General features: G+C 35.6%; 1 protein-coding gene across 6 annotated transcripts in view; it reads right to left on the bottom strand.

Moving 5' to 3' along the window:
* The window catches only part of LOC137287499 (arrestin domain-containing protein 2-like), a 76061-nt gene that overhangs the window by 38034 nt on the left and 13945 nt on the right, over positions 1 to 24082 (bottom strand). For all 6 annotated transcript variants that reach the window (XM_067819835.1, XM_067819832.1, XM_067819837.1 and 3 more), the window contains one exon: positions 4404 to 4537. In XM_067819835.1, coding sequence (XP_067675936.1) covers positions 4404 to 4524 — 121 coding nt within the window. In that variant the 5' untranslated portion in view covers positions 4525 to 4537. The remainder of the gene's footprint in view (positions 1 to 4403; positions 4538 to 24082) is intronic.

Genomic DNA, 24082 nt, shown 5'->3' on the forward strand with positions numbered 1-24082 from the left:
CCCCCACCTCAGCATATACTGTTGATGACATGGGTATTGGAGTATATGGGCATTTTTTTGCAACATCAAAATTGAAATAATAAATCTGAAATATAAATCTCATCAATCAAACATATACCTTCTGAAGGTATCTCAGGAAAGTTTCTAATTTACCTTTTCTGAAATGTCAACGATGTAATACCATGAGACAGATATTGGCGTCTGAGATGTTCCTACAAGGAACACACCTTCACAAAAGCATGAGGATATATCTTGGCTCAAATATTGGGTATATTAGGTTTATAATTTCTTTGCACTGAGTCTATCTTACAGAAGTTACATGCATCCCTAGTGGAAAGACACACACAGATATAAAGTATCAAGAACCATGCTATGGTTGAAAACTTTATGAGAACATTTGGACAACATTACAGGTGGTGTGATTTAAATTCAAATTGTCACAGTTTACACAGTTTGTGTGTATGTTTGTATATATGATGTAATGGATGCTGCATATCTATTAAACACACCAATGCACTCTAGTAGCCTCAGCATCAAACTTAACTTGTATCACCAATTCCTGTGGTAGTAACATGAAAACATATGATGACAAATTGAAGAGAAATAGCTTGCTAACCTTTACGGCATGTCAGAAATGTCTTTCATGATAAAGGCGTATGAGGAAACATACCTGCATGTTACATGGGTTTCACACATTGTTCCCATGTGGGGAATTGAACCTGGGTCTTGGGCATGATGAGTGAATGCTTTAACCACTAGACTTCCCAACTATCCCACTGTTTAACAGAAATACTGATTCAAGTTTTCTAAAACGCTGTTTCCTAGGACCAAGAAAAAAAGACAGAACAAAAAAGGATGATGTTTGCATTACATGAAATAACAGAGTCAGCCCATGTTTTCTGCATGCCTGAAATTCTAAGATTATTATCAAATTTGACTGCTGAATATCAGGTGTGACATATAGTTGACCTCATACACTGATGAATGCAGTATGCCTTTAAAAGGAAAGCCATAGACTTGAACTATGCATCTTACATAAAAACGTTACAAGCAATTCCCGTTAAATAATTTCTACATCTTTTTTGGAAAAACACATGCTCATGTATAATGCTCTATAACTTTGACAGAGAATAAGGTATGCCTTTCACCACCTTAAACAAGTCATTTGCATTTCTGTTTAATAACATCCTCTCCATATTTGGAAAAAATACGTCCAAATCAGTACAACTTGAAAACAGAATGTCTTCAGATGTGAGAGAGCTCTCTCACACAACAAAGCTAAACGCTCTTCCAGGTTAGTAACATCACATCTGTCTCAAGAGAACATAGTCAGAAGGAATACAAATTGGAAACAGAACACTATTCCAATAACAATGATTGCACTTCTGGTGTAATGATCTTGATCTTCATTTTGAACCATGCCTTGAGACCATGTCCATAAAGTTTTGTTAAATTCCAATCACAAGTGCTCAAGATATTCTTTAAACAAGATACTCAGAGATTGACTAAAGTATTTGTAAAGTTGAGCCTTCTGTAGTTGCCACGATTGCTATCATTCACCATAATCAAATACTCATTATGTACGGGAGTTTTTTCACACTGTGTTCATACCAACTGACCTTTGCTACCTTCCATGTTAACCAATCACAAAAATATAGAAATTAAAGGATGACTATCTGGCATAAAGGTTTTAACTTTAAGTACATGGTTGAAAAGTATCGGCAGCAAGCAGGTGGACTTCAGCTTAATTCAAATTCAAGCAAGCAACGTAAACGCTTGAATTAAGGCTAGAGCATTCAACATCATGACCTTAACAGAATGGCAAATAAGGCCGTATGATATATCAGTACCATCACAATGGTATCAAACCAAACATTAGTTTCAACAAGCATGTGGCAAAAGTGTAGCAAGAGTTGTCACCAATGTAAACGCTCTTTACAGTTTAAAGTATCTGTCCGACAGTTGTTTAGTAATCCTTTGATCTTTCAACATTGGAGTTCAACTGTCTGTGATTTGACAAGATCCATGCTAAGAATGTATGCTTAATATCAGGAGCCTGCTTTGATCAGGATGCTTGCTCTGACTGATTTAGAACGACCGTTGTGAAAACTGTCTCACTTCTTTTGCACCAAGATGGTCTTTGCAAGAAAATATCGTTAAGTCTAGACAAGGGTAATCAGGTTAACTATGTAAAAGAACTGCACAAATGAGGTGTCATTTCTGACATGATTAAAAGGCATTTACAGTAGGAAGTAGGAGGTCTCTGCTTCCACTGACATTTTTTTTTTAGTGGAACAGGATTCTTTGAAGTTGACAATTCAACTGAAGCTATCCAAACTTTGGAAAACTCTTTTCTTACTGGGTAGCATGCATATTTTTGTAATTTAACTTGTGATAGACACAGCTAAAATATATTTATTTGAATGGAGGGATGGATCAGTCAATCTCGTGTTCAGTTAGTGAGTTTACAACCATCTGCACATTCACAGTATTATCACAAAGTCACAAGCCCATCCATTTGGTTGTAGCTTACAACCAGTATATGTGCTATTCTAATTGGAAAGTCTGTGACGGTTAATGCCTCAAAAGGATAGCTTGAGCTATATGTAATCAGGGAGTAAGAACACAGACTTTTTGCACATATTAGTGTTCACTTGTCTGATTATTGATTGGGAACAACAGAAAAAACAGTCACAGGGTTCTTTAGCTCTCCCAATTTCTGTGTGATGCAATATATTATAAACTAACATATCTGAGGATATGCAGGTCATTTTCTTATCAAATATCACATTCACAGATGGCGAAATCTCCTTGGATTATTTGTGCAGAATGATAGCAACAATACAGATATGATGGCAACCTTAATTTCATCACAAATTGAGGTTTTTAACATTAAATTGTTTAGATATTCAAAGCCATGCATGCTACAATGGTGCAAAAACAGCCTCCTCATCACTTGAGCCAGTTCAGAGAGGGAAAAGAAACATAACAGATGGACAGTGTAAAGGCTTGTCTAACTCAGTTATTACTTCACATCTTATCATAATATAAGTGTAAAGTCACTTAAACATTATCATCAAATACTCTTTTGACTTAACATTAATCTCTCCTATTTAGTCAGATTTATAAATAATCATGTTTATCAAACTTTAAAATATTTTTGTTACATTGGCAAATATCACATCTTTCACTTGATAAAAGATAAACTTTCTTTACCAAATCCAATAATTCCTGAAATATTTAAACTCAACTTGAACTCCATTATTTTCTGGAAACCTGCTTTTATGCTGGTCTAGTTCATCTTTCTTTCTGCCAGCAAGCATATCAGACACAGATTTATGACCTCACAAGAAAACCCACCATGTATGTAGGTATGATATGAACAGGTTCTCAATGAGCTTTTTATATTCAGTGTGAATCACCATCCTAGATATTCAGCAAGCTTGCCAGGAAATAAACAGTTTATACAAGTTGGTTGCCATTTCTGCAGTCTCACCAACCATCGTAAACTTCAGTTCATCACTCTCTGAACCTCCTAAGAGACCAGCCTCTGGTTTCTGTTCCGTTAGCCTACTAGACATACTTTGTGTAGGAAAATAAGCCCTTAAAATTCCTTTGATGGGATCCTCGTTACTCTTGGCAAAGTCTGGAGGTTCTTCACCATTTAAACTGGATTCATGGGGTGACCACCAAATTTGGTATCACTAATTCAGGCAATTTGGGTTTAGGAACCAATTTAGTCTAGCAGTGCATATATTCAGGCAATCTCAAACTTTTTAAGAGTTATTAATGTTCAGTGATCAAGTTAATTCACCCTTTAATACAATCATACTATCCAGTTTCCTAGAGGCAGCTAATGTATGTTGCATCCTTGTAACCTTGCAAAATCCCTAAATAACTGAATATTGACCCTTTTATTTATACCATAATAACATACGCAGTGCTACGGTGTTTTATGGTAAGTAAATATCATTGGGTTGGTGAAAGCAACAACTTATGAAAACATATTCACTGATCTTCCTTTCTTTCTTGCACCATGTATACACTTCCCCACTGAAAACTTGAGTGTAAAATAGCCATGTTCTTTCCCTTTCAGTAAATTAGTATAATGACATTTCAATCTCTTGGAAAAATGGCAGACTAGTCAGTGTGCACAAAAAGTGGGAGGGTTTTGAATAAGAGTCTCGTTTTCTAATAATTATCTGTCTAGATCTTTGAGAAATCCACAGTCGTAGCTACTACTATTAATGCTATTTCTGCATATAACTGCTACCAATGTTTTTTCCGTCTAAATAGATGCATTCCTATTTATTCCCAATGAATATATGTTACTTATGAAATTCCTGAAAAGGAGTATTTTAAGAAAGATCAATGAAAATAATCACAAAGAAAATAGAACTTACTTTGAACATACACTGCCTCTTTGACGACGACCCAGCCATACCCATACACAGTATCGCCAGCACAGTAAGTTGCCGAAGGATTATTGAAGATTATTTGAAACTTTTCCAGGCGTTCCATCATGGCTTAGGTATTCCTGAAAAAAAAAGTAAAATATGATAAGAATGATTTTAATAAAGGCCATATTGTATTTCCGCTGACCTCATCATGTTGCTGCTGGAATATAGCTCGCAGTGGTATCCCAGTGGGACAGGTTGATGCTCATGCTGTTGATTATTGGGTTGTCTGGTCCAGACTTGATGATTTACACACTGATGCTATATATGTGCGGCACTAAGCGACAAAACAGAAAAAAGTTTTACTACCCACAGTATCACATAAAACAACAGACACTTTCTTGTGTATGGTCTGTGGTAGTCATACTACCAATAATGGCGTATGAAGCAACAAGATCCTTCCAGGAAATAGTGTGTGGTCGTCATTATAACTACCAATACCATGTCATAAAACAACCACAGTGTTCTTGTGTATGGTCTGTGATAGTTGTACTACCAAACCTTGGCCTGTCACATAAAACAACAAGTGTTCTTGTGTATGGTCTGTGGTAGTTGTACTACCAACACTGACAGATGAAACTACCACAGTGTTCTTGTGTATGGTCTGTGGCAGTGAGACTACCAACCCTGTCACACAATGAGGATTAGTTATGACCTTCAAGCTAGATTTGCTGCATCACAATTAATAATTACTGTAATTGCTATACTTTAATAGACAGTAATGTGAAGTCTTTATTTATGCATTGACGGCTGGTATTTGCCTCATGAAATAACAGTCACATCCATTGAAAACTGTCAGAGCTGCAAATTACAGAAATAATGGATTAACTGGAATAGTCGAAACCGTAACTAAGTGTGCTCTCGCACTGATGTTTTACAGTGTGAATATGGAAAGGGTTTTATTGGCTTTATTTGAAAATCTTGATGATCTTTCCCGAACACATCACAGCTACTCATTGGGAATGTGTAAAGATATTAAATATTTTTTTTCACACTACCTTGGTTCACATGCATCATACAAATACAACTTGGGCCAGAGATGCTGAACCAAATACTGGATGTACCAATCTTTCACTTTGCATATATACTATACAACCTTAGGATATAAAGAATTAAAATGGACATATTACCTATTTCCAAAAAGATTCCAGTGAAAAGATTTGTTATAAAACAAAGCTATATTCCTCATCAACTCACCAATTTGTCACCACCATATAACTCCAGAAATAGACAGAATACCTCCAACACCAGTAAAGACAGTCATGCTCCCTCTCTCTGGCAGATATACTACACACTGGCCATTCCAGCTGTTATTGGTGCCAGATCTTGCACTTTCCACCTTTCACCCACTCAAACAATAGTAACTAGACCAATACACTGCGTCAGATGTGGGACTGTTCGTGTTGGACTTCCAGTCTTGTGTTAATGCTAATGTAGAGCATACTAGCCCTATTTCTTAACTGCCCTCTCTGGTAACATAAAATTTGATTATATCTAGCAGCATGTCATGGAAAAATTGGCAAGCATCGGTTTCCATGACACATACCAGGTAAAACAAGTCTTGTCCTCATTAATTACAAATTGCTTCAAGTTTGGCCTATTATTTGTCATAGACCATTTATATTACATAGCATTAAAATCCTGCACAAACTGTATAAAAATGATTACTTGGAAAATGAGAAATCTGCTGCTCTTTTCAGACTGACAGGCTCTTTCGTTTAAAAAGTAACTATTGCTATTAAATTTTGTAACCAACCCTTTACAAAAGCTCTTTCTCATACTCTTTCTTAATTAGCACTGTGTAATTCCAAAACCAGAAAGGATCAAACAGAGAGACTCCTGGAGCCAAGTCTATAACATTTGAGGAGGTGATTTTAAACAAAGTTACTCATGTATTTAGTCTCATTAAAAAGATGTGAGAATTGAATATAAATCATGAGTCCATGATTTCACTACCTTCACCTGAGCAAATCATATTTATACATGATATTAGTGTATGCAGTTAGCATGTGAATATCCAACTGACACCTGCACAAACAATTCTTACCTTAATTGTCAATGTCTCTATGACAAAATACCTAGGTTTTCCTCGGGTATTGCCTGGCAACAACCATGAACAATCTGTATGGTACCAGAATACCATAAACTCTTCCAACATGTCACTAAAGATATTCTTTAAATATCAGAAACTCTGAGGGTCCCTTGATCACAATCTGACCATATCCTCAGATGCACCCTATCTCCCCTCAGACACCTCTATCAGGACTGGCGAACATTCATCCAGCAGTCCTATCAGACCTCCTTCCCTAGAGAGCGCCCATCTTGCACATGTTTCATCTGGCCAATCTCCTTGCAACTTTCTGGGATAATTCTGATCATCATTTGAAAGAATATCTGTGGTGAATATCACCTCATTGTAATGGATTTATGTCACTTTTGAGGAAGGAAACAGACTCAAATCTTGAATCAATCACTTTGAGAATTCACTATGTCAGCCAATTAGGTTAATAAATAGGCCATTTGATGCACAAAACATTCACAGGAGCAACAGTAGGTCACTGTTCCACTGATCAGCCAGACAGTGTATTGAAATAAGTTGGCTACTAAGCTGCAGACACTAGGCATTTCGTATGATTAACTTGTTGAATAATCAACCATGTCCAAACGTAACTGCATATATATTGCATAAGGAACTATAGTCAGTTTGTAAATAACATATACACCATTACAAGTATCATGTATTTATATTTAATAAATTCAAGAAAAATATCAGAAATCCCTTTGGTTAGATACAGTGGGTATATTTCATATCAACTCACATAAAAGGTAAGTAAAGTCATAATCTTTAAATAATTCCAAAAGACAATTGTAGGAGATCCTACTTCCAACCTAAAATTAAGGTTCTAGCTTTTCTCAAAGAGGATGGATCTTGTCTTCATTGTACAGATGGTTTGCTATTACTGGACTGTAAGGTTTCCTAATCCCAAACAAAAATAATTAGATCTGATTTAATCTACTTTCAAGGTTTTCTGTAAACAGGGCTTGACAAAACAGTACTATAGCTCACCTGGTCATATAACGTTATAATGCACGTTCATTTGGACAGCTTACATATGTATGAGTGCTAGTTTCAATATTTGCAAGAAAACAGGTTTCACTAATCTGATCTTAACTGGTATTAGGAGCAGAAATTAAAGAACAGCATTCGATTAAAAAATCTTTCCACTCATTTATGTGAAATATTAAAGATATTTTCAGGGAAATGAGTGAAATTCTAAAGCATTTCATTTACATGTAATTTTTGTCAAGATGCTTGTGCCAAATTGAATCCTAAGGTGAAAAACAATAAAATCAGCTTCTGACCATGCCACTTGGTTGTAGAGAAGTAGTCTAAAAATAAAGAACATGAAGAATCATATGCACTTGCTCTCTCAACTGCACTTGCTGCTCCAGAAATCACTTCAAAATAATCAAAATTGTTGATTATATATGTCTGAACATCCTGTGTTCTCAAATAAAAGGATATTAGTTACTAACATCAGCCACAGTGAAAATGGTCATTGACAATTATGACACTTGTGAAACTTGGAAGACACTTTGAAAATGGAAACAGTTCTGATTTTAAAAACAATGTAATATTCAGTAATCAGAAAATGAAGTGGAAAAACCTTTGTTAAAAAGTTAATTATACATGTCAAAAGCAGCATCTGAAAAATCTAGCTGAGAATACTCTTCACATGAAATTGGTTCGTAGCATGCTTGAGGCTTGAATTCTCCACTTCACCATTTTGATTTAATTCCATCCAAGCGGTATAGGCTTTGACCCCCTTCAGTTGTGATGACGTGAATACAACAAGGGTTTTCTAATTGATAATGTTCTTTGCAATTATCTTCAAAAAGATGCCTGGAGCCTGCAGTTTTCCACTGATTATCTCTTCTTTATTAACAGCTGAATAGCATAAGATCTTAGTTCCTTTGATATATGTATCACTGTTACAGGTAACATAGAGAAATATGCAAGTGAACAGCAAGTAAATGGGCATTATTTACTTTGAACACTTAACATGTGTTGCCAAAATTCTGTTGCAGCATTTACAGAACTATGGTGTTTAGTAAATTCATACTAAGATTTTAAAATCACCACACCTTAACATCCAGTGTGAACCCTGTCTTCTTCAACTTGACTTCTGAAAACAAACTGCCTTGTGCATGGTTTCAATGAGCGACACCTTTCATCGGTCTTCAAAAAAGCATGGGTGCTAATTAAGGTGATTATGGTAATCATTGTGCAACACAGAAAAAATCCTGCATCTTTTCAGTTATTGGGAGAAAGATATGAACACCATCACACCAATATCTATTACTCAGAAGTTTTCACGTTCCTGTGGTGAAAAATAATGAAGTGGGAATGCTATTCAGTAACACAAAAAAACCAAAACATCCATTTCAGAGGTCTTATAGATGTTAAATGGATTTGTTTCCAACAGATCTACTTTTCCTAATCAGATGCTAAAGATGTCCAATAAGTATGAGAAAGGATAATAAATCTCTTTGAATATACTTTCTGATATCTGTTCAATCTTAATGTAGGTAAACTGTCCTTAAGCGGCATAGAGAATGATAAAGAATAAACCGATCTGTTTTAACTGTCCCTTTACGCATGACTGAGATACTATTTGCCTTAAATTCAAATGCATATCAACAACTTTCCTCTATATAACCTGAATACATCCAGTTGACGTGTAAATAATACTGAGTTTCAAAGCTTCAAATATTGGCAATCAGATAAATTGCTTTGTTCATATATGCATTATAAATCCTGATTTGCTCACTATTGATGGAATTATGAGGACAGAATTGTAATAACATGTCCATCACCCCTAGTAACAAGCAGGCACTAAAGGAATGTTATATCAGTAAAATGTCTATCATAGTAACAGGCAGAGTTATTGTCAGGTTCATTGTAACCAAAAAGTCCATAAATTCGTCAATCAATACAACCAAGAACCAACTTGGAATCATTCTAGTTATTGAAAATAATTGTTTGCAGTTCTAGTACAGAAGCTGATATGTACAATATGTGATGGCACACTTGCCCAAATGATGATGGAATCAAGGAACCATGCGTCCCTTGAAGCTAGGGAAACCTAACATCATACTACTGCAACAGATGTAACTTGACCACCAACCACAAACTGTTGTCAAATTTAAAAGTTTCACTTGTATCAGTTCATCATGTACAAGGTCTGCATGGATTTACAAACATCACTGGCGGCATACTACAAGAACGAAGTGATGCATATAACATGATTGGACTTTTGGGAAATATGTTTTCGAAACAAAGCCAACTTGTCTGTCGGTAACATCAACAGCACACCAGAAGAACATGTTATATATATAACATTCAAATTTGTAAAGAATAACTTTGTTGAAACATGTGTGACTTGCTTCACAAACAAATAAATGAATAAACTATTAGTAATGATCTAGTAGTTGCATAAAAGCAAACAGTAAATTAGTAAGTGAGTGAGTTTAGTTTTACGCCACACTCCGCAATATCTGGCATTCTGTAAATAATCAAGTCTGAACCAGACAATCCAGTGATCAACAGCATGAGCATCGATCTGCACAAATGGAAACCAATGATGTGTCAACGAAGTCAGAGAGCCTGAACAGCTGATCCCGTAAGTCGCCTCTTATGACAAGCATAGTCGCCTTTTAAAGCAAGCATGGGAAAGCCTATTCTATCCTGGACCTTTATGGGTTTCCATAAGTAAAGCGAATGAATTACCTGAATAGTAAGGTTATGCAGTGATACAATGGATGGAAATGCAATACTTGTGATGCTCACAGATGATTGGACAATATGGTGCAGTTTTTTAACCAACTGTGAACATTTCATAATGTAACTATGTCACAAATAAACATACACTTGCTTGTATTGGCACATTACATCCTGAAAAGGGACTAATATCAAGTATTAGTGCACTATCACACCCATATTTTAACATGAAGGAAGTGATCTGCTGGTGATTGGCTTAAAATCCATACAACGTAACTGATATTTGTTTCTCCCGAATTAAATAATTTCTTTTAAAATGACTGTGAGACTTTATTCAAAACAGATCATATCTAATGAAACCCTGCCATTAGGTAGAATATTGCTGAGTATGAAGTAACACTAAACATACTGAACTCTAATGAAAAGATGAAACTAATGAGAAAGTCTCTCAATATTATTTATGCTCATAAAGGCACACTATCTGATGTGACTGATATTCAAAGCATTCAGTCAAATGGTTGAAATGAGAACAATATTATAGATATAGTTTGAACACTAAAACCTCACTAAATGTACCAAATTCAAATACAACATGGACATTGATGACTGAGAAACGGGCAAACCTGTCTGAAGGCGCCTTCCTTGAAATTCAATCCAGCAGAACTCAAGTGAACTAGAGACAATTACAAAATTTCTATACAATGGGTCAAATGGTAGCAAAGTTAGGAAAAGCCACCGGTTGAACAGATCACTTGATCTGAAGATCATAACATTCACAAAATGACAAAAACTTAAATATTGATGGTTCACCCCTGCTACTAAATTTCCTGTTTGTTAGTGCAACTAAATTCAAGAAATACTGCGCATGAATAAGGAAATGACAAAGTTACTACAATACCTCTCAGGTTGTGATCACACTGTTGGTAGAGTGTAGCACCGGAGGTAAAAACCAAGTCTAGCATCTGAACTGCACTGCCATACATCTCTCCCTATGTGATGTTCTTCAACAGCGAGTTAAGTCAATTTGAGAGCCAGTACTTCTATATATACATTCACATAGGTGCCTCATATATTCTTAGTGCAAACCAATCCTTGCTCATTCTTACCTGTGCCTTGGATGTGGGAGAATTTCAATAATTAATTGAATTATCTGACTGATTAGTTGGAGGAGACCAAGAAGGTAAGACTTGCCAGTGTCACAGAGAACAACTGCCACTCAAGTCATCAGTGTTGCTTAGTGCTGCTAACACTAGAGTGCTTACGCTGGTACTCAAATAATCTTGTCAGCAATTCAATTAACAGAGCTAGCTGAGCCTGACACTGAAAGGGACTGAAGTAAAATATATCTTAATCTAGATAAAGACCTAATATCTAATAAATACATCTGTTATGATATGCATTCCAATTACTTTGTTAATGTTATACCATGGGGTACTTTATCAACAGAGTTTGTCTGAAATGCATACATTTCTGAAAGTCATACATTTTTTATCCAAACTACATAGATGTTCAGGTTCTCTAACACCAATACATGGACAGTTTGAAAGATGGACTTCTTATCATATGGCTAGGAACGGATATTTGCAGTGTGTAAATCATGCCAAGTGATGAAGGTTAATTCTTCAGCAACAGTACAAAGAAAAATGTACCGCTTTCAGTACAGATTAAAATAATAATGCTGGGAATAGGTTCAGGGTTGTAAGACTGACATTTTGAAATAATGTACATCTCAAAGTTATTCCAATATCACAATAAACAAATAAACATAACCATGTGTGCATAATGATTCCTTGACCTGAATGGAAGCAACTACAAATATACATGACAATGTTTAACCTTTGTGCACCATGCATGTACCAGGCAGTGAATCCTATTGCCATTATCATTGATGTTGGTCTGATTGATGCAATCAGAGTGAGCTGGATAATAACTCATAGATGCACAGGGCCTCCTTATGCTTGACCCCAGCAAACTAAGCCTGGAAAAACAGATATCTGACGACAACATAAAAGTGCCTCTAAAGACAATAACTGTCATTATTTTGTAAACATATAAAACCAGTGCAATCTTTCCGTTGCTGCCTCTCAAAGGCATTTTCAAAATGTTGTATCACACAATGCCCAAAGATTATAGCCTTGAATCATTGCTGCTATTGAATGTTTGATTAGAGAAAAAGTTAAATCTGTAGTTCTGAGGTCCGAAATGAAACCTCCTACATGATAGGAACAAAAGGCGAACGTTACAGGCACTTATTAAGGTTCAAGATTTTATCTGCAGGAAATTGTGTTCTCTTGAGTAATTTGATTTGGTTTTCTATGCAGATTTGTCATTCTGTTTCGACATCGACCTCTTCTAATCATGCAACAAAAACTCCTTTACTTGTCACTTTTAATCAATTGTCTGAAAGTGTACCACATGTTTTGCCCTCAATTTATGGTGGTTTCATGCAAAAACAACTTGCTTTGTGAATTCAGTGTAAGGTAGCTAACGAAGACGAACAAGACGATGGCTGAATTTTAATGTAGAAATTCCACACGATCAATATTCTTGATGGTGAACATTGAGAATTTTTCATGAATTTTCACTCTTTTCAAGAAAAAATACCACAGAAAAGTGCTTAATAGAAATGCTTGACCTGACATTAAAGCAAAATTGAGGCATCCATTGAATCACACTAGCATGATTTAAATTTCTGTTTGATTTCCTCACCATTGTAATTCAGTTTTTCTTTGAAGAGTGCGTAATCAGCAATAACCTTCAGTACTTTAGAAAGAATTTTTAAAAGAAAGAGCAAATTTCATTTATGTGACCTTGCATTATTGGGAAGGACTTTACTATTATGTCCTTGCCATTTAAGCGCAAGAGTGATTAAACATTAGTCTCTAATTTGAATACTGATGCAACTCTTAACCTGGCAATATGCCCCAGATGACAGTGACATTTTAAACTTTCCAAAGTTTCAAAGAATGTTAGTCTTCAAAATACATTTAGATAAAGAATGGCATATTAGCTTCATACATCTTTTTCCAAAAAGAAAATACTCTGCTTCCGGTCAAAAATTGGTCCTTGCAAGTTTTTTCTCATTTACTTGCCTTTAAGTAACATATATTATATGACCTTAAACGCATTGTTTCTAAAGAACATGCAAAACAATGCTACTCCTTGGCACCCAAAGTGATGTTACTGAAACACAATTCAAAGTTCATACAACAACTACCTCATGAGATTCGCCCTACATGTACATAAATGTGGTAGAAACATCTTTAATTTAACATCTTTACCCTAACTGGACAACCTACAAAGACTGTGTCCTTGAAATGCTCTTCATGGTTACATTGAACAGTTTGGTATCTGCGTTTTGGCAGAGATATTACGGTAATAATTTTCAGAGCAACAACCAGCATTAACTGGCCCTTCAGACTTCATCAGCAGGAAAGCCTGTTTTTGAGTGACCCTGTCAACCTGAATCAATAGCTTCCTGTAAATTACTGAAATAACTAATTGGCAAAGATCGTGTGAAATTGGCACATCCAATTTTCCACCTAAATAATATTCTTTGAGGACACTGCAACACTGTATTGTAATTTTCTTACTTTGGAATCTTGGCATAGATGAAAGCATCACCTTTGTGACAAAGAATAGAAATCCCTTTCCCAGAGAAACTCAGCAGTGAATGATAGAGACCATGTAACAATTGGAGTACTGGCAATAGCAGACAACTGAAGCTGCCTAGGTTAACTATTCATCAGAGTAGTAAGTGAGTGAGTGAGTTTGATTTTATGCTCCTTTTAGCAGTATTCCAGCACTGTCATGGTAGAAGAACACCAGAAGAGGGCCACAACGAGAAAGTGCTTTAACCACTTAGCTACCAACATTCTCTAGAAGACTCTCTCATTGAATCATGTGATGGATATGGTCATGTTAGTAACTGTATTTGACTGTGGGAGTTTCTGTTTAAAACTGTCATTAGAGAGGCGATCAAATGGACTGGATAGGCAGATTCAGTGGTTTGGTGACTGAGTGCTACCATAGCATGAGAACACTGTGCCACAATATTGATCACTGAACTGTCTGGTCCAGATTTACATACATGTATACCTAACTGAAAACATGCTAATGACCTGTAGATCTTTCTACAGTTTTGTACTTACAAAACTGGCATAGGTATACAGAATGGTGAAATGAACAAGATGTAAAGTACAGTGATTTCAGGGAGTACCAAAGTTCAAGAAGTACAAATGATATAAATCAATAGATTCCACATAGTCTTAACTCCAACACATACAACCTTGTTGAAGGAAAACAAAAGACTAAGTTCTATATCTACAGTTCTTAAAGGTACAAACAGCTTAAATCCAAAGCACTTAGTAGCATCTTGAGCTTCTGCCATATGTTAAACAGTAAGGAACAGGATAAATGCTTCATGGTTATTTTACACCTGTGATCCTCAATTTGTGATTCTATTTTGTGAAAATATAGAACATGCACAATTTTAAGAAAAAGCATCTCATGCTACCTTCAACAATATATATCCTTATGACTTTATTCTGTATATAATGGAGACCTGTCCATACAAACCTTTGTTTTAATGTCAGCTTGTCTAGTTTCTGATCAACTGATATCAGTTGGATTCCTGTTAGGGTGAGTGAGTGAGTGAGTGAGTGAGTGAGTGAGTGAGTGAGTGAGTGAGTGAGTGTGTGAGTGAGTTTAGTTTAACACCACACTTGGCAGTGGTTTCTTTTGTTTCATGTCCACAGCCAAACAAACATGCACTTTTCGACAACAAACTTTATGGAAAATATATTTAAGAGGAACATGAACATTATTTAAATCTATATAATTGTTATCACATGTACTGAAGTGAACTTTTCCTCACAGCCACTGATAACAAAAAAGTGTAGGTGATTGAATAGAATTTGATCATAAAACTAAACGAAAATGGAGCCATGATCTGAAAATATTTTATTATGATGATTTTTTAATGTGCTTTCTTTCATGAGATGCATAATGAACATATCAGAGTGGACTGATCTTTCTACCAGCACATTTGAATGGGTTAGAAGTAACATATGAACCAGAATACTTTCACCAAAGGGAACTCTTAATTAGATTTAAACATGTTTTCATGTAACATATTTTACATTTTTTAAGCAGCTAGAAGCAGCATCTAAGCCAAAGCATTCTCCCATTTACAAGATTCACCTGGGCACATCTCACAGCATGAACCTACCAGTGTGTGTTAACGTTAATGTCTTCAGACCCAGATTGGGCAGAGTGAATGAAGCAGTCAACACTGCCATCAGCTTTCTTTGATCACTTACAATGAGCCTTCAAGCTAGTAAAATGGTGATGTAACCATCCTCTAATGTCTGCCCATATGAAAAGCAGTCTGCTCACCGTTCTTTCATGGAGTAATGCTCGGTGTAGCAGTTTAGTCTACATATACCATCAACTGCAGTGTTACATAAACTCATCTTCTCTCAGAAAGAGTTAAAGTGAAATATAGGTGTGGTGTGTTGAGAACAATATCAATGAGATATTTACCACTAACATATTCTCTGATGTAAAATAATAATAATCTCAAAAGTATGAGAATACACTTGTAATAAACATTCACAGCAGTTTCATTAAAAACAGTTGAAACAGCATGCACTACACTCATCCAACTATCACACTGAGATACATAAGAGTGGGATGATCCACCTTTATCATCATCCAGCTTCACAGTGTCCAGATCCCTCCAGAAACTGTCAGTAGACAAATGCATTAAAATGTCTGTTTCACCCAGACATTGATGACTAACTGTGCAAGAATCAACTGTTTAAAGGTATTCCCTAGGTTTGAAAAGGAAAAGGCAATGTTTTGAAATTGAAGTATATGACTAATTTGAACCTAACAATGCTTGACACTTAGACTGGGAAATTTGAGAGTGAAATGTGGGTAATATGGACTAAGACTGACATCAAGTATAGGTCAGATGTTGCAGCAAAGAAAGACTTCAAGTACTTAAAAACTTTCAAAACTTTTTGCCATTTTTTGTCTGCTTGTCTTTGGTCTACAAATGAAATCATGAAACTGAGGGGTGACTATTAAAGAAATCAAGAAGTCCAAGAGCCATTTATCACTGAAATCAATTCAACACTTCTTTAAACATCAGTAAGCTGATCATAACTTAACCAACATTTATGAAAATAATTGTAATGTGTCTGTGGCACACAAAAAGAAACATGACAAATTCCAAATTCTCGTACAAATCACAAACTCTTTATTATGAAATACAGTGTCCCTGGTAAAGATGAGCTCGAGCATGTCCCTCCTGGTAAAACCAGTTATAAGGAGAGGTTCCTATTCACAGCTGACCCTAGAAGATTCTGCAAAATTTCCATTTTCAGGAAATAATTGTCTTAGTATTAAAGCAATATGTGAATGACAACATAAAATTGGAAAAGCCTTAGCTTTATCTGGCAGGTGTATTCTGGTGGTGCAAAGTGGGGATGTATTGAAGTTATAGAAAATGCCAATTGCCCAGTCTCTTTGAGCGAAACATCTACAGGTCATTAAACACAAATCACTTGTCTGGGTCAGCAGTGGAATAATTACCCAAGTTTCTACTTTCTTAGATTTTGGAGACAGCAGGTCTGTAAACCATGCAATAACAAAATAAAACAGCTGATTACAGTTATGTAACTCTGTCTCAGAGTCCCTGAATCATACTATTTTATTCCAGACTTTACTATAATACTTCAGCCCTAAATGAAGCATGTTTACATATCCGGCAGGTTCAAAATGAAAATTTCCTAACTCTCTGGGGCTGCTTTGCACTTATTAAAATGTTATTTTAATTTCTTTAATAAATAAAAATAAGCCTGTTTAAAGTACTACCTCCATGGCAACTGCATATCTCTATCAGCCTGAAATATAGAGGCTGAATAGTATCGGTGACTCAACCACATTTTAATGTCAGTTACATTCACACGACCTTGAAATGTTTATTTTTATTTTTCTATGCTTCAGGCAAGATCCACAGTCGCTGAATTTAAACAGATTTGCCGAAGAAAAAGGAAGGTGTTTCAATAGGTTGTAATGGGTAGTGTCCATACTTACTGTAAAAATGAGCCAAGTATCAAAATATATTTACTGCATGCATTCTTTTAACTAACTCAGTTCACATTTTTTGTCGACAACATTGTAGTTCTAAAATTTCATTGGATGTTGCTATGGTTTATTATAATATGTACAGGACGATGGCTGCAAATAGTTCCCGATATCTGAACATAAAAGTTTCAGTTTCAATGTAATCTAATATTGATGCATCAAAATTTCAAATTAGGGCATACCAATATGCTGGCAATACCAACCACCTCTTATTACCATAGACAACTAAAGGTAAACTGACATGCAGTGAGCTACATTAGTCTTTATCTTACCTCACACATGAATGTCGCTTTCTGATTGGCTAAGCGCTATGCTATTTTTTTCAATGTACCCCGCCTACAGGCTATGTATTATTTTCAATGTACACCGAGCTCATCTGGCGCTTCATGGTAGTACTTATTTAGCTCGAATAACATTGAATCAAGCATGAAGCATGGAAATTACTGATGTTTTGCAATTGAAAATCGATGGAAGGGAGATAACTCTTAACTTTGTTTACCTTGTGTCGTCTGCAAAATGGCAATTCATATCGCATTCAACAGATGTGCTTCAAACAGTTCAAAATTAAAATTCAGGTGTAAGATAAATACGTTGTTCACTGGTCCGTCGGGGGCCATGGTTTCATGTACTCTCAAGGTTTGTTTATGTACAAAAACACATCGAGGGTACATGAGCCCATGGCCCCCTCACGACCAGTGAACAACTTAAACTGTACACAGTGCACTAATATGATGATTTAAGTAATCAGGTTCCTAATTGGACACCAGACATTAGAGCTGCAATGCTTCATCAAGACCTTGATTTGATTTGATTTTTGAATTTGATTCAATCATTTTTGATTTGATTCTTAATACTAGCAAAAACACCAGATAGCCATCATCTACCAACAATAATTATCACTAGATATTGGCCTGGTGTCAAGTCAATTACGTTTCGCCTTATTTCAGCCCTCAAAATTGAATAAAATTATGTTCTCTCTGTGTGGATGTAATTTAAATAGCTATTCAAATATTGATAATGGTTATCAATCAAACTGATGTGTCCGATTCCTTTTTTGGTGAATGCATCAATCGAACGACCATATTAATTTCTACTGGATACTATTCACTTACAAAAAGAGAAATATTTCTAAACAGCATATTCTAAACTGACTGAAGACTAAATGACATTCACCATGTGCAGAAAATTTGTCAAGGTGTTAGCACTTGCACTGAATACAATAAAATTAGGTCATTTGCTCAGCAAGTTAGGGTGCATTTAAACTGACAATCTGCATGTTATGTCTCTAAGTTCCCAATCAAACTGTTTGCTCTGTACATAATGGTTACATCTCCGGTGTGACACACTGCTTAAAGATGTTTGTGCATGGTACCTATTGTCAGTAAAATGCACTAACACTTCAATTAATGTGACATTGTGTAAGCCAAAACACTCTGACCTGTAACATTTACAAACCTGAATTTGTCATCAGGTGCAACCAGGCAAGTCAAATATTTGATATATCAACAACACACTGATAACAAGTTATGTGATGATTTTTTTCAACTCTCTAATGGTCTGTTTGGTTCAGTTGCTATCATAGCCTACTTGAAGTGCATCATATGTCGAAATAATGCACTACATTAACATGACTTGGTCACATATGTTATATAGAAATATTATCTTTTCGTCATTACTTATATACCATTCAAAAAAGGTAGGTGGATATTGGTTTTACAAGACTGATCAAATGCAAATGATGAGTGAAGGAGGAAACAGATGATGAAGAATAATTAAGGGAAAACTGACAAATTATTCCATTTATTTGGAAATGTAAAATGTATAGATATATATTACTTTTTCTCATATGCATTAGCATTGACTAATTGTATGCTTGCAAGATGGTATGATCTATACTTTTTTAGAATGGTATGGATAAAACCTGTCAGACATACAGCAAGAGTAATAATTGTTGTAGATCTGGAAATGTTGTACCGTATAGTGGCATGAACTGGGTCTGTAATATATACCTTACACATGTAGTGAGAATATTTAGGACCCAATATGAAATTTAGAACCATATATCTAGCTTTTAGCAGAGATTCATGTCAGGAAGGACATAGTGTTCATTTCTGAAATGTCTAAAATTACAAGTTCACTGCTTTAAGATCATATCATTTCCATATTGGTGTAACCTTGATTTGATGGGGTGTTGTCTATCAGTTGCGGGGAGAGAAAGTGAAATTATAGTTGTGTTTCATTTGTGATGTTGATATTGTGAATCATGATGAAAACTACAGATATTATTTACTGTTTTTACTGTAAATCATTAAATTAATGCAAAAGATGAATATTTTGATAAAGCTGATGCATTATTATTTGTACATATTGGAGTTTATAGTCATTTATATACCTCTTATATGGTTTCTGGTTTCACTGAATATGATAAAATAGTTTTGACAATTGCCAACCCTGTATGATAGTGTCTCTCTTCTCAAGAACTTGTATACTTCTAAAATTTGAACACAACAGTGCTCAGTTGTCTTCAGTGATGGCACGAACATATGCAACAATACTCGGATCTTTGGATCTGTGAAGATCCATGTTAGAATTGGTCTTCACTAACCCATGCTTGTCGTGAGAGGCCACTATCAGGATCTGGTGGTCAGGCTTGTTGACTTGGTTGATTGACACATGTCATTGCATCCCAATTGCTTAGATTGACGCTCATGATGTTGATCACTGGACTGTCTGGTCCAGATTCGATTATTTACAGACCGCAGCCATATAGATGGAATACTGCTGAGTGCAACAACAAACAGTAAACCGACCAGAAAACTATCAGTCTTTGTCAGCTGACCTGTCCTATCTCATCTGAAAGCAACTTAATTTCCGGCTATTGATATCCAGGAAGTAAGATCACATGTAAAGATGGGGAAATGAGGATTCCCAAGAAGATACACTGCATCAAACAGATATCACAGAAGTTTTGTCAATGCTAAATCATTCTTAAATTTCGAAGTCAGCTAAGACTCAGTAATGACAGTTCCCTGTTAATGACAAAATAGACTTGGGCTTAACATTTGCATTAATTTCATGACTAAAAGTGTATTTTAATGGCATTCAGTTTGGTCATTAACTGTGAATAATGAGCACTTACTTGATTTTCAGTGCTTCGATCAGAATAAGCTACTTATTCAGCATAATTAAGAAGGGTCCTGTGGCAGAATATGACAAATGAATATTATAATAGAATATAAACTACATTAAAACTGCTGTAAATATAACTCATTTTCTTAAACCTTACTTAGAGCTGGACCTAAAAGATCATCCACTTCATAATAATGGTTATAAATCTGTTAACTTCAACAGTATTTTTGTGAAAATAGTTGTAACAATACATATTTACCATATTGTCTCTTGGATCATAGCAGTTGTCAAGTCATAAATGTAACCAGTTTCTTACAGTAATGACATTCAAATTATGATTTGTTTCTCAAGGAAAAAATATCCTCCAGAAATATCCATCACATTTCTCTTAATAGCCAAACTATATAATGATATTTTATTTGGTTAACAAGGTAAAAGATTTATATGCTTAAAGGTTTTCAAATGATGATCAATAAATGCAACTTGTTTCTGGCCAAATTAACCATGATCTATCAATAACTTTGAAATCACACATGCTGGTGAAGTCACACCTCATACTACAATATTACTAACACAGACAAAGTGAGGTATTCCCATATAGTTACAAACTATATGAATCCACGTTACAGCTTGAACAACTGCTACAAGCAAAATTAATTATGATGGAATGAGGGCTTCAAGTACTAGTACCTCAATAATGAAAAGAGTTAAAGAGTATTTTCACAAAGTAAGCACTAATGTTGCTTTACTCTTAATACAATGGAATAATTTTAAATTCATTGCCAGGAAAATATCCACTTTTCATGCTAAAAATGTTCTTGCTATGGAAGTCAAGCAAAACGGTGCAGCTGAAGAAGTGTCACAAAACATCCACCTTTGTGATAAAAGGACAATCCCACCATCACTTAAGTAAACTCCCACCACGACCATAGCCAAAGACAAATTTCAAGGGAAGGAAGTGTCTACTCACTGTATCAGCTTATCATGCTGTGAATACCAAATTTCAATCCAACTACAATGAAGAAGGCAGTCCTGTGAGAACTCAAAGAAGATCAGCTCAAATTGCGCTTGAGGAAGTCATTCCCACAGTGTTACAGAAGTGTTATCGCCACTACACATCTGGTCTTCCAAATCACGTCCACACTCATAGCCAGACTGACCCTAAATGAGGATACACAGGTAAATACACGCAGTTATACAGCCAATGCTTGTAAGCTAATTTACTCAGAGCCTCCGAACAATCTCACCTTCTTGCTAGCTATTGACTTCTAACAAGCCCTCCAGTCCTATAATTAATCCATTAATCTCGCGCTTTAGGTCGAAATTGTGAAAAACCTGTGGATTCTAGAGTCAGAAAGACAAAGATTCAGGATGAATGTATGGCAAACACGATCAAAGACTTCAGCCCCACGTTGGCACCTTCTCGCATACATATGCTGTGGAGAAGTCAAGGAAACAGAATGACTGCGGACAAAGCCACTTGCAAGATGGACCCTCTGTGATCTTTCACTTGTGTGGAATTTCGACTGTAGCTATTTCTTTCAGTGTGCACATTAGGTAAGCTATCCAGGGATTACAAAGCAAAAATACCAAAGGCAAAATGTAGGGTTTGACTTTTTCACCTTCATTGTAACAACAATATACAACAAATGCTTGCTGTCTGAAGCAAATTATCACAAATATCATCAGATCAAGCAAAAACAACAACCCATATTTTTTCATTTTAAGCCAACAGGAGTAATGAACAGAATCCGAGAACTAACATTACATCCAATCTTATTTATCCTTGGTACATGCATACATGAAACGTATATTAAACATTCAGAATATTTAGTTTCAAAGGTTCTTTGAATAAAAATATGAGACATAATAAGACTGGAACATGTGCAGTTATGAGATGCATACACAATCCAGTCTTTCATGCATCTCCCTTTCAGAAAGCTTCACGTTTACATTCTTCAACAGTGTTTAAAAAAGACCTCATTCTGAAAAATCATGTCAATCCATCAGTCTTGACAGATTACATCTATAAAATATAAAAAAGGACATGAGACAAAAGAAATTATCTTTTTATGATCAAAGGCAAAAGAAGATCCTAAATATGTGGCAGTTGTGTTTAAGCATTTGAATAAAGTGAATGCAATATGTACAAAATCCGCAATAAATGCACTGATATTAGTGAACCTAGAGGCAATCAAAATTGATTATATTCCATGAGCTTGATATAATTGTTCAATGTTTACATCTGCATCTTCAACGTTTCTGCCAAATCTCCCTTAGGAGACTGATGCCAAAAAAAAGAAATACCTTTATAGTAATCACCAATTTCCCCTTCTGTGTCTTCATTATGCATAATCTAACTACAATGATTATGCAGAACCTGCTCGGTACTTGCCCTCCTCATTGTGTACCATGTGCAGAAAGTTTAATTGATCACTTAGTTCAATAACTGTAAGGTCAATACTGTATCGCGTACATTAGTCATTCTATACAATGGCATGGACATGTCGATTATTGCATTAATAGAGCAAATAGAGGTTAGACTATGATGAATTTATCGAAATCAGCAAATGCAATGCTTAATGATTTGCAAAGCACACAGGAACAGGTGTTGAGGAAACATGTTAGTGTTGGGTCTGACAGTGTTTTGTATTAAGTATGCAAAACAAAATTCCTTGGTTGTTAAAAGTTGTGGCTGAAATACAGCACGGAGTTTATGTACAATCTAACAAGGACTCAAATGTTCTTCTCACGCCAGTCAAGTTGATGTGACTGACTGGATAAAGCATGATATCCCAGTTTCATAACCAACAGGTACAATGTGTATATTTCTGGTATCCTCCTGCCATGACATAGCTTGAATATAGCTGAAAGCATGGAAAAAACATGCGCAATCATTATGACACCTTCTGGGTCAGTTTGAGCATGAATTCCCATTTCCTTTTCAGGCTTATGACAATTGTGGGGTCATTTATACTATAATGTTTCTTTCAAGAACTGTTTGTATAAAGTAAACCTGGTAACATACTACCTTTGCCTTGGGGACTATATATTGCTCTAAATAATTTGGTTCAACTGAAAAAGAATACCTTTTTAAAACTATGTGAATATGTGCTAATAACCTCACTGGTTGAATAATCTTGTTCATTGGAATTCAAAAGAAAGTATTCTTCTGAGATTTTCAACATTTATGCATTGCATGAAACTGAACATTAAAAAACTTAAAGTTTCAGGCTTTGAGTGTGTGAGTGAGTGAGTGAGTGAGTGAGTGAGTGAGTGAGTGAGTGAGTTTGGTTTTACGCCGCTTTTAGCAATATTCCAGCGATATCACAGCGGGGGACACCAGAAAATGGGCTTCACACGTTGTACCCATGTGGGGAATCGAACCCGGGTCTTCGGCGTGACGAGCGAACGCTTTAACCACTAGGCTACCCCACTGCCCCTTTAGGCTTTGATACTCAATACCAGTTGCATACGTGATAATACAGTGCGCTCCTTTTCTAATTTGATACTCTAATAGACTGAACCGTAACTATATTGTTCACCACTGTTTTACAGT

The sequence above is a fragment of the Haliotis asinina genome, chromosome 6 (genome assembly GCF_037392515.1).
Source record: "Haliotis asinina isolate JCU_RB_2024 chromosome 6, JCU_Hal_asi_v2, whole genome shotgun sequence".
NCBI lineage: Eukaryota > Metazoa > Mollusca > Gastropoda > Lepetellida > Haliotidae > Haliotis > Haliotis asinina.